Source organism: Pleurodeles waltl, chromosome 9 (assembly GCF_031143425.1).
Source record: "Pleurodeles waltl isolate 20211129_DDA chromosome 9, aPleWal1.hap1.20221129, whole genome shotgun sequence".
In the NCBI taxonomy this organism is placed as follows: domain Eukaryota; kingdom Metazoa; phylum Chordata; class Amphibia; order Caudata; family Salamandridae; genus Pleurodeles; species Pleurodeles waltl.
Window position 1 is genome coordinate 156,807,202 of NC_090448.1, and position 12,708 is coordinate 156,819,909.

The 12,708-nt window shown below is 41.2% G+C and overlaps 1 protein-coding gene across 1 annotated transcript in view; it reads right to left on the reverse strand.

Moving 5' to 3' along the window:
• Positions 1 to 3,023: 3,023 nt before the first annotated feature.
• The window catches only part of ASB14 (ankyrin repeat and SOCS box containing 14), a 154,549-nt gene continuing 144,864 nt past the window's right edge, over positions 3,024 to 12,708 (reverse strand). The window contains exon 8 of the mRNA XM_069207438.1: positions 3,024 to 3,889. Coding sequence (XP_069063539.1) covers positions 3,711 to 3,889 — 179 coding nt within the window. The 3' untranslated portion in view covers positions 3,024 to 3,710. The remainder of the gene's footprint in view (positions 3,890 to 12,708) is intronic.

Sequence of the window (12,708 nt, forward strand, 5' to 3'; positions counted from 1 at the left end):
CTATTGGGCTAAATAAGCCATTGTCAAACCTGAAGGAACAACTCTTCATATGTAGACCTAAACCATGCCTACTGGGTCACCTACCTAGATTTGAAAAAAATAGGTCTCAAAAAAGTAAGTTTTTTGAGTTACCGCAGGGAACTTACTTTTTTAAGTTTAAGTTTTTAGTTAAGCAAATTAAGTAACTTTTTAAAGTTAAGTTTAAGTTTTTTAGTTAAGTAAGTTACCTCCTTGCCAAAATACAAATTGCTGTGGCCTGGAAGTTACCCAAGACACCTCTCATAGAGGTATGGTCAAAAGATTTACTGAGATGGGCCAGAGAAGAAAAGTAAACCTTCTGCAAGATACAACGAACATTAAGCAAACATGTGACTTTTACCACGTGACTTTCGATCCTATCAGATTTAGCGGCAAAACAGACAATAGGCCACCATGAACATTACAAGCAATGAATGGGTATAAACTCACTGCTGAATAAATGAGGTAATTACACACCAGGTGCACATTGTTCTCTCCTCAGACCCTACAACAACTCGCTATGATATAAGACATAAGAGCGCAACTGGTGAAAGGGCAATACAGTCGCACACGTCAGTCAGATCTCAAAATGAAAATATCCTGCGAAGCACTAAAATACCCAAAATACGAACTGAATTCAAACCCATCTGATCTTGTTATTATAAATAATCAACCAAGACAGACCATCCTGATTAAACTTGTTTTTGTTTAGTTCACATGTATTTGTTAGTAAGGATGCTCTTTAACACCTAAACGAAAAGATTTATCTTGGTATAAGCTCATTTGAACATCTTTCAACTGTATGAATGTACAAAACCAATGCAGAGCGTTTATAAAGAAAAAACTCATTTTTTTTAAAAATGTTAGTTATTACCACCACCACAGACTAGTGCATCCCATAGACCCTCTATCAAAACCTTGTATGAAATATTTTTGAATCACTTCTGTAAACACTCTAATTAACTAATAAAGAGAGTCAATGCATAAGATTAGGACTGTCTGAGTCTTCATAAGACTTAGTTCAAGACTAAAAACAAACCTGCGTGGGTCAAGGATTTCACGCTAAAACATCATGGGTATATTCTAAAATGTAACCAATACCCTAGAGGGATGCAACAAGGCGGCCCCCTTTCACCAGTCCTGTTTGGCTTATACATAGAACCTTTGGCGCAGGCTTTTAGGAAGGATACAGTGATTGTGCTATTTCAATCAACAATTTATGTAAAAAGGGTGGCTTTATACGCTGAGGGTATTATTCTTTATACCAAAAGCCCTCGGATAATTGTACCTCAGATGGTAGAGCTAGCTGCTGAGTTCGGGTCCTTTTCAGGGCATGTGATAAATACATTAAAAACAGAGATGATGGGTTGAAACTTGTCAAAGACCGGAGGACCTGTGCAATCTAGTATTACAATCACTGAGAAATTGCAGGATCTGCCAAGTGTCAATCTTAGGAGGCTGATGAGTGAGACCAGGATAGTGCTTAATAGATGGAGAAAACCCCATTTGACAATATATGGCTGCACAAATTTGATTAAAATGGGGATACGTCCGGTTGATACATTTGTTCAACAATATACTGTTATCCTTCTCGAAAGACATTTTATTAAAGCTTCAAAGGGTTGTTGAACACTTTTGTATGGGCTTGGAAGGGGATTAGACTCAGTTTAAAGAAGCTCAGAAGGAGATTGGATGAAGGTGGTGTACCCTAGTTGTTCTCTGGATGTATAACCTAGCCTTCCAAGAAATGTTTTCAGCTTTACTAACGAGCGAGAGGTGTTTTTATATAAATGTGGATGCCTGAGATTTTTTTTAACCATTGTGATTAAAGGTTTTCAGAGCTCCCCTGAAGGTATGGCATAAGATTCTAGGGATCTATACAATGTACTCCTCTATTTGGTACTCTCCATGTACCTCAGATTCCTTGAAAGACAAACTTAGCCTCTCACGAAAGGAGGCAGGAGTGTTAAGCTGGGGCAGCTGAAACACCAGTCACAATTATGGTAATGGGAAGCGTTCGTAAATCACAGGAGGGGCAATCTCTAGATTTAAATGCTATTAATGTCTTGGTGGGGCAAAAGTAAAAGTGCAACTGGTAATGAATGGGAGCATGAAGAAAGAGCACAAGATCTCACACCTTTAAGGAAGGAGGTATCCTTGTGGTACTGAGAGCTGTTAAAGGCAGATGATAAGAAGGTGAAAACCCTGGTACAATCTTCCGAAGAATGCTTGCCGATGCCAGAAAAAAACAGATTTATGGCAAGTATCATTGAAACTTCGTAATTCCACTGTGAAATCTGCTACCTTAAAAAGGAATCATTTCTATACTCTTCACAGAATTTATATAAGGCAGAAAAAAATTAGCACATTTGTGAGAGCGTGGTTTGAAGATGTAGAAGTTACGTCAATGAGAATGCCAACGACATCCATATGTTTATGCTATTCCCAGTACTAACCTGCTTCTGGGGAAAAGTACGTTTTATCCTATCAGAGCTCCTGGGGGTTGCAATTAAGGTAAGCGTGTACCTTCTATTTTTTGGTGTGGATCATGAAGCCACAAAGCCCCTCTCTCAACCAAAGACAAAACTATTGCTTTTCCTTATATTTTTTAGCATGGAGGGAAATATGTATTTTTTGGGTGCAACCTTACCCTCCAGAATTGGTTAGCGGCACTCAAAAAGACTAGCAGACAGGATCTAGGTCTTACCCCACAGCAAAGTCTCTGGAAATGTGGCCTGATGTCTTGTGGTTGGGAGCTCATCTCCAAAGTCAGTAACATCTGGTGGTGAGTCCTGTGATTAAACCAAGATTGGTGAGAGTGGTAAGACTCTTAAGTGATTCGGAGCAACCATCCCAGTGGATCTATAAGATGGCTATCGGACCCTCTCCAGTGATATGATGTAAGAGTGCTAGTGGGTAAGGAGGACTAAAATAAAAAAAATAATATATATATGTGTATATATATATATATATATATATATATGTTTTACCTACTGGAAGTCGGCAGTAGGGAGTTATAGTTAGGACCTAGGTTCCATTGAAAAAGCGTTTTTTGACTTACCTATATTTGGCGCCGTTTGAAGAATCTTCACAAAATTGTTTAAAAAAAAAAAAGCGGGCCCGAGAATCTTGTCGTGCAAGGAAATATATATATCTTTTCCCATGCACAGAAAGATTCTCAAGATGTTATATATACACATACTCAAACTCTTGGTGTACGTACTTCCAAACCCTTTTTCTGACATTCTCTACAGCCTTTTGACGATTCATAGGACTACTGAAATGATTGCATTAGCCAGGTTTCGCTTTGATTCAGACATTCTGCTCCAACATCTCTATGAACATTTTTAAAACGGAATTGCTGTTGAAAATGATATAAAGTATCTTTTCAGTTTTGCATCTTGAACAGATTGTTTTTTGTTCACATCTGTGATTGACTTCTTGAAGAGATCTTTTGAAACCAGGCTTTCACGTGCCTACCGAGAACCCTAACTTATTTTTACCTTGCATACTCTTTTTCTGCTTCTGCAATTTGGCTAGAGCTGCTTTATGAGTGTATGTTGATTGATACGTTGTTGGTAACTGTAGTACAGCATGCTCATGCCTAATGTCTGAAAGAATCCTATTGACCACTTCATGCAGGGTCTTTAATCCCTCTTGGAGGCACTATCCGTTCTGACAATAAGCCCTGATTATCTGGATCCTTCTAAGATTCCCTGTCCATAGAGGTCATACTCTTTGTACAGTACATATTGCTTCAGGCGCTCCGGGAGTGGGAGGAATGTCATAAAGACAGGGCATCGTAGCCGCAACCGCCCCATGCATTTTCGGATCTTCAAACGGCAAAGATGTTTCAAGGAACGAGGATTCACTGCAGATAGAAGGAAAGTGTTAGCTATTTACCTCAGCCAGCTCACAATAACAGCATTAGCTACAGATATGTCATAATTTGTTCATAGAATTAGATTCATTTGATTGTTTATTGAAAACATGATTGATTATCATGTGGAAGTGGAGTGGAAGTGATCCTGACACCCATGATTGCATTGATATACAGTGATTAGAAGACTTGTGTTTTTTGCCATCAATATTGCATTCATTATTTTCCATTTAGAGAGGAAATCGAGATGTCCCATTGCAATTCTTCATGAATACAACATATCATATAATAATATGTTCATTTGCTATCAAATGTAATGTAATATTAATCACTTGCAGAATAACATGTTCTGTATACATCTTTAACATTGATGAAAAAGAGCTTTTTCAATTATCTAAAGATTTTGCATTTTCAAGTCAAGCGTGTTGCAAACTGTTAGCTGTGGCTTTGACTCAGTGGCGCAGAGCTAGGCAGCACAAATCTATTACAGAGCACTCATCATTTTGTGAAGATGGGTGAACTGTGACTGATGCTATCAGGGTGGATTTACCACCAGAAACATCACCTCATGCCTCTCCCCGAAGTAATATGTAGGCGTTGGTGTATTAGTCTTGCTGGCAAACGTCATTTTTTAGAGTTCTGAAACACCTCCATTTCTTGTCAAGAAAGTAAAAGCTGATCGATAATGCCAGGGGTGTGTGCCATACGGAGCACCCTTCTCGGAGAGTCTACATGAATATTCTTCTCCCGTAGAATATTTTGGCTGTCAAAAATGGCGATTCAGTTCTAAACAAAGAGCCAACCTCCTGGTCATCTCAGATGGCAACTGGGATATCATAACCACCTATTGGATGAAAAATAATTCAGCTGCAAGATTGCCTGTCTTTAGCAGAACCTCCCCTCAGGTCCACTAATACCTGATTGCATTTCTACTTACAGGGAGTGCAGAATTATTAGGCAAATGAGTATTTTGACCACATCATCCTCTTTATGCATGTTGTCTTGCTCCAAGCTGTATAGGCTCGAAAGCCTACTACCAATTAAGCATATTAGGTGATGTGCATCTCTGTAATGAGAAGGGGTGTGGTCTAATGACATCAACACCCTATATCAGGTGTGCATAATTATTAGGCAACTTCCTTTCCTTTGGCAAAATGGGTCAAAAGAAGGACTTGACAGGCTCAGAAAAGTCAAAAATAGTGAGATATCTTGCAGAGGGATGCAGCACTCTTAAAATTGCAAAGCTTCTGAAGCGTGATCATCGAACAATCAAGCGTTTCATTCAAAATAGTCAACAGGGTCGCAAGAAGCGTGTGGAAAAACCAAGGCGCAAAATAACTGCCCATGAACTGAGAAAAGTCAAGCGTGCAGCTGCCACAATGCCACTTGCCACCAGTTTGGCCATATTTCAGAGCTGCAACATCACTGGAGTGCCCAAAAGCAGAAGGTGTGCAATACTCAGAGACATGGCCAAGGTAAGAAAGGCTGAAAGACGACCACCACTTAACAAGACACACAAGCTGAAACGTCAAGACTGGGCCAAGAAATATCTCAAGACTGATTTTTCTAAGGTTTTATGGACTGATGAAATGAGAGTGAGTCTTGATGGGCCAGATGGATGGGCCCGTGGCTGGATTGGTAAAGGGCAGAGAGCTCCAGTCCGACTCAGACGCCAGCAAGGTGGAGGTGGAGTACTGGTTTGGGCTGGTATCATCAAAGATGAGCTTGTGGGGCCTTTTCGGGTTGAGGATGGAGTCAAGCTCAACTCCCAGTCCTACTGCCAGTTCCTGGAAGACACCTTCTTCAAGCAGTGGTACAGGAAGAAGTCTGCATCCTTCAAGAAAAACATGATTTTCATGCAGGACAATGCTCCATCACACGCGTCCAAGTACTCCACAGCGTGGCTGGCAAGAAAGGGTATAAAAGAAGGAAATCTAATGACATGGCCTCCTTGTTCACCTGATCTGAACCCCATTGAGAACCTGTGGTCCATCATCAAATGTGAGATTTACAAGGAGGGAAAACAGTACACCTCTCTGAACAGTGTCTGGGAGGCTTTGGTTGCTGCTGCACGCAATGTTGATGGTGAACAGATCAAAACACTGACAGAATCCATGGATGGCAGGCTTTTGAGTGTCCTTGCAAAGAAAGGTGGCTATATTGGTCACTGATTTGTTTTTGTTTTGTTTTTGAATGTCAGAAATGTATATTTGTGAATGTTGAGATGTTATATTGGTTTCACTGGTAATAATAAATAATTGAAATGGGTATATATTTTTTTTTGTTAAGTTGCCTAATAATTATGCACAGTAATAGTCACCTGCACACACAGATATCCCCCTAACATAGCTAAAACTAAAAACAAACTAAAAACTACTTCCAAACATATTCAGCTTTGATATTAATGAGTTTTTTGGGTTCATTGAGAACATGGTTGTTGTTCAATAATAAAATTAATCCTCAAAAATACAACTTGCCTAATAATTCTGCACTCCCTGTATACACACTCCTCTCCAGTTTGAAGGCAATTACATTTTCATTTAAGACCACAGGCCTTGGGTTTTCAAACATCCTGTAGATATGGTGGCATTAGTAGGTACCATCCCCTTGGCACTAGAGCTAATCTAGGAGAGATTGTGTTCCACTGCAGCTCCTTGACAATCATCTTGCGTACACAACTCAGTCAGTTTTAATCCATTCTGGGGACCAAGTGACTAGAATGTATCACTCAAGGCATTCAGTGCATTTTTCTTGACACAGCAAGCCCACAGAGATCCACATTTCCATGTGGTGCGTATCTTTGTTTCTCATGTTACTGTCATGCAAGAAAGTGGCCTGGTTACTGGACCAACTTGTATAGAATGCCACTGCTTGGCTCTCACAAGAGGCTGAAAGGCGGTGTGACTTAGCCTCATGAATTCTAAGATAATGCACGTGAACTAAACCTCTCTATACTTTCAGCATGTGTTAAGGAATTTTGATTTCTTATCCACAAGACATGGTGAACTTATAGTGGACAAATTGAAACTTTCAGTCCATACAGATTATGTTTTCCCAGCTATGTTAGTTGAGAAAAGTATTGGTATTTTAATGAAGAGCATTTCAAATTGTCTTAATCCTTTGCCCCATTGAGGGTTTGGCCTTTTCGTTTTTAACCAGAAAAGCATTATCTGGTACTTTATACTGAAAAAATACCTAAAATACCAGTAAACTATAAGACGATACCCACCCTTCCTTTTTTGCCAAAATCCCAGAAACCATAGTAGATGAACAATCACAGAATTATTTAGAAAAAAAACATTTTTCTCTGATGTCTGGCCAGGCTTTCCTTCACTGAGAGGGACTGAATCATCTTACTAGACATCTGAGAGTAAATCCTAAGCTTCTGCATTTGATAGTGTCAACTCTGGGTGCTGTGCAAGAGGCGGGAATCACTTGTGAGGTAGAGAGGCAAACCTCTGAATCCATTCTTTTCTTCAATTTGACTACAATGTGAACAAATGAGTCCATTTAGATTCAGTACTCCTAGGCCCATATTTATACTTTTTTTGCACCGCATTTGCGCCACTTTTTGACCCAAAAACTGCGCAAACTTACAAAATACAATTGTATTTTGCAAGTTTGCGCCGCTTTTGCATCAAAAAGTGACGCAAATGCGGCGCTAAAAAAGTATAAATATGGGCCCTAATGTTTTATGTAGAGTCCCAAGTCCCAGGGCTCTGCCCTCTCACCCTAATATTTAACACGGATAAGATTCCCTTCACATTTTTGATTATGGCTCATGGACTTCAGTATCAAATATACACAAATGATACCTGCATTTTAGTGGATCTGAGTTCTCCAATGGTTCTGCCATTATTGCTTGTCTATATTGAATCAGGCACTGGGGCCCAGATTTACAGAGATTTTGTATCAGGATTGCGTCACTTTTTTGACGCAGCACCCTCCCCCATAAAACCTTTTTGGTAGTTGCAAAGCAACCCAAATGTTGACACCTTGAGGTACTTTGTGTCTGGTAGGTGTTCCATGGGTGGTGCATGGGCGGCTCCAACGCTGTGTTGCACCACTTCTTTGTAAATATACCCCAGATTGTCTATGAACCATCTGTGTTTTATTGCCAGTAAGACAGAGATTTTGGGGCATATTTATACTCTGCTTGCACCAAATTAGCGTCATTTTTTCAAACTCTAATTCGGTGCAAAACTAACTCCATATTTATACTTTGGTGCTAGACCCATCTAGCCCCACATTTATGGAGTTAAAGTCATTTTTTGGAAGTGGAGACCTACCTTGCCTTAATGAGATGCAAGGTAGGTCAAATACACCGTCAACCATTGCTAGTAATTAAGCCGTGTAACACAGCCCTTGGGTTCATTTGTCACCTTCAAAAACACAGGACGTACACAGATTGACATGTCCACTGTCTAGTTTGTCCTCCAAACAGTCTCAGTCAGACCACTGATTATGTAACTTGTCCAGTAGCTGGCTCCTGAATCATCTTGCATTCTGTCAGCCTGACTGGCAACTGTCTGTGTGTCACACTAAAGTATCCTTGTGTCTACATATGTACCACACTTGCGTTAGCAAACCTGCCATTCATCAGGGGGCATTGGGCATGGGCTTCTTCCATGCATACACAAATACATTGTATAGCATCATCTGCCTTTTAACTGTACCATTTGAGTTAAATCCTCTTGGAAATGCAAAATTCATGGCCCATCCCTTGTCTGGGTTGCATTTATGCATGAATGACAAAGTGTGACAGTGTCCCAGGGTCATAGGCAGGGATTGGGTACCGGGCTTCCAGCACAACCAGCAACCTCTGATAATGTACATGACTAATACACAAATGTCAGAACCATGACAGTTCACACACAGCATCACAGTGCGCACAACATAGTGATGGGCCGTGTGTGGTGAATAGCTGCGAGAATAAACAGCACAGAGGCTATGATGTTCCCAGATGCAGTGGGAAGTGCAGAGGCCAACCTGTGTACAAATGTTGTAAGGACACCTGCCGGAACATGACAATTGAGACATTATCTCACTCAGCACACCAAGGTTGCCCTGTTGACTGTGTCATTACACGTCTTTAGTGACAGGGTGGGACCATCCACATGTTGGTTCACATGTCCACATCTACTTTACTCACATTGATCAACAAAGGATACTCAGTAGTTACAGGAATAGCTGCCACTGACTCATGATGAGTCCTGGTCCGAACTGTGACAAATTACACCCCAAACAATCTACAGGATCATGATTGGACCACACACATGAACAAGACACCTATGTGCAATTGATCACTGGAAATATGTGGACACGTGCTGTCTTGTATGCTGGTCCACCACAGCCACTTGATAGTTGGGGCTTACTTCTATGGCCTCAACTGTGGTGTCATCATACATATGAGATTGACCCTTGTCTGTCTGTGCATACAACATGGTACCCACTTCCTCAATGCATGTGTATGACTCACTGTGGGATTCATCAACTAGTGCCTAGGAAGCTGTTACCAATACTCTAGGACATAGGATGTAGAAATTGTGGACCTTTGACATGAACATGCGTCTGCCATCCATCTGGTGCATGCTATGTCACATGTGGTGTCTACGTGACCCTAAAACTTGGAAGTATACTTTGCGAGTGTTGTTACATGTATGACTAACACATGCCCTTGCTCATTCCAATTTTTACTTGCATCTTAGGGTTGGACACATGGACGTCACATTCATACAAACAAATGTACAATAATGCTTCATGTGACGTACACACACACTTGGTCAACCAACAAATTAGTTGTCAAAGCACACACTTTGAGCCAAGGGCAATTAGGTATTGTACATATGTGCGTCACATTGCTATCCTCTCCTTATGGCAAACATGCCCAATTTGTGCCACACATATATGTAGGGCACACTTATGACCATCTATGACGTCAGCCAACTGTGAACATACTGTGAAGGGTGTAGTGGATGATGTTCCGCTGCAGTATGATGTCACACATGTGAACATACACCATCAACACCATACTGTCTTCAATTAGCCAATCTCTGATGTGTTCCAAATGTAAAATAACCAAAAAAGAAGTAAAAATGCCCCAAACCAGTTAATGCACTGTAATTTTGACGTCCCTAGCGTTGTGCGTCATTTTTTGTTTACCAAAACTGTATTTGCGTCCTTTTTTTGACGCACAGGAGTGAAATTTAGCCCGCATCCAGATATTTGCACAGTCCATGTATCATTATGTGGATGCGGGTTAATATTAATGTCTGTGCGTCAAAAAAATGACGCAAATACAGTTTTGTGCAACAAAAAATGACGCATAACGCGAAAAAGGCGGGACTTTTCATACAGGAAGTGATGTAATAGGATATCCTGTTTACAGATCATGTACAGTGGGTGTACTTTCACTTTCACTTTGCAGTCTATGATCCTTCTAGACTGTGTGGCTGTGTAGAGAGTGTTGTCCAGAGATTTTGTGCTGTATTTGTCCTGTGTGCTATCTGTAAAGTCCTTTTGTGTAATAAATATTGTTTGTGTATACTGTAGTACTGTGTTTTGTCTACATTTGTACATTTATCTTGTGTATTTCTTGTTTGTGGGAGTCTGTTGTGGGTAGTGTTAGTTTGGGGTTAGTGTTTAGGTTTACTTTTTTTCTGTCTTTTTACCCCTACTTCCACCCATTTCCCCTTTCTATTTCTTTTACCCCTATTCCTTCTCTTCAATTATAAGTATGTCTGGTAGGCCACGTCTTGGCAGGGTGGGGGAAGAGGAGTTGGGGGGCTTCATCTGGCTGGTGACACATTTCTTGCCACTCATGATCCAGGCAGGGGGCAGGGTCATACAGGGGTACCCGACAGAGGCGCGCAGAATCCGGTGGGGAAAGGTGCTGCATCACCTGCAGCGTGTGTATGCCAGCCAGAGGAGTGACCACCAGCTGAAGCACCAGTGGGCTGACCTCATCACCAGGGAGCAGGATCTCTTGGACCACCTGGGAATCATGATTGGTGGCACTGTTGGTGAGTACGACTATTGTTATTGTGCACAATTAAATGCTCTGTAGTGACATCAGTGGATTAGTGCAATGTCTGCCAGCTTACTTGATGACTGTGTGTAATTTTGGGGAAATATAAGGGGATCATTGATGCACTATGGCAAGGATCACAATTGCTAGCTGTCAGGTAGCACGTGCTCAGCAAACTTACAGGTAACTTTACAATGAAGGAAATTGGTGCGGCCTTTTTCTCAGCACAGCTAACAAAATAGGAGCTAATCATGTCCATATAGGGTATTATTGACAGAGAAGTACAGATGTACCAACATTTAGGCCAACAATGTTGACGCAATTGCTAGACTGACTTTAGAATCACTACATGATGCTGAAAATTAGTGCTGCCTTCACGTCAATTGATATTAGCAAAGTGGTTCAAACATTTGTCTCATGTTAGTCTGGTGAGTGTGGAAGGAAAGCGTTCACAGAAGTACTATGAATGTGTGGGATTATTTGGTTTCTTGATCTTTTTGGATACATGTCAGTTCATGATTTGAAAACATTGTGAAAAGGTGTAAGGTGCCCTCAGCTAACATCTTAAGATGTTTGTTGGAATCGGTTGAGCCACAATCCAAATATGGATGGCAGTCCAAGTGTATGCACATGGGTTTACATCTCCATGGTTGGTGCAAATCACCATAGCTGGGCCACATCAATTGACTACACTGTAACAACAGGATGGCTTACAGGAGTCCCTGCCCCTCCCTCTGTACATTGGGCCTATGTGCACTAAATGTGTCATGGCCACAAGGCATGTTTGACTGGTAATGCAGTCCTCAAGTAACCAGGCGTTGGATGTTTCTCTTGGATGCACATGATGAGACGATTACACTCCATATTTTTTAGTGCTCACCAATTATGGGGCAAGTTTGCAACCACATGATAGTTAGGGCCAATGTATGTGTGCAGATATGTGTGTAACTGTCACAGGAGACCCATGCTATGTACAAGTTGGCCGTGAAATATCAGATGCAGTACTATCATGTCTGAATGGCTGCCATGTCCTTATTCAGCCTACACATTGTAAATGATACTGAAAATGTTGCACTGTGCACAGATTTTGAGCACATTTCTTCCTTCCATACCTTACAGGTGGACCGGCGCCCTACACTGTGGGAGAGGTGGCGACATTTGAGGACCCGACCACTACAGTAAGTGTTGATATGTCTGTTATGTGTTGTGTTTGCTGGTTATGGACTCGTGTGAGTTGGACGCATAGCAAGGTGTGATGCGGTGGACACGTTTTTCACTTGTTCCATGAGTGGGAATGCAGTTCTCACATGTTTTGAGTTAGCCAATGCGTATCCAATGGTATCATGTAGGGATTGTAGGACATCCCTGTAGGCCCCACTGTGAGTACAGGGGATAGTCATGTCTCTGACACTTGTATCACCCAGAGTCGCAATGGAAGTCAGCCCCTATTTAGTCAGCCTTGCAGACCCACATTCTCTAAGATTGGTGGAGCTAATAGCTTCCCAATAGACATCTGCTTCACTATTTACCTACGTAAGTTTGAAACAGTAGGTAGAACCTCCTAGCAGCATGTACTTCCACATGTAGTGCATCAAGTCTGTGGAACCTGAATGTAATGGCCTAGGTGTGCATGCAATTCATGATCATGGGTGTTCTAGCAACTCTGTGTCTGATGTAAGTCAGGCCTCACTGGAAGTATATGTTGTGTACTAAGTTCTGATTTTCCTGACATGTCTGACCCTATGAGTGCTCTAGGGTTTGTTGACTCCAAATTGTAGATAGA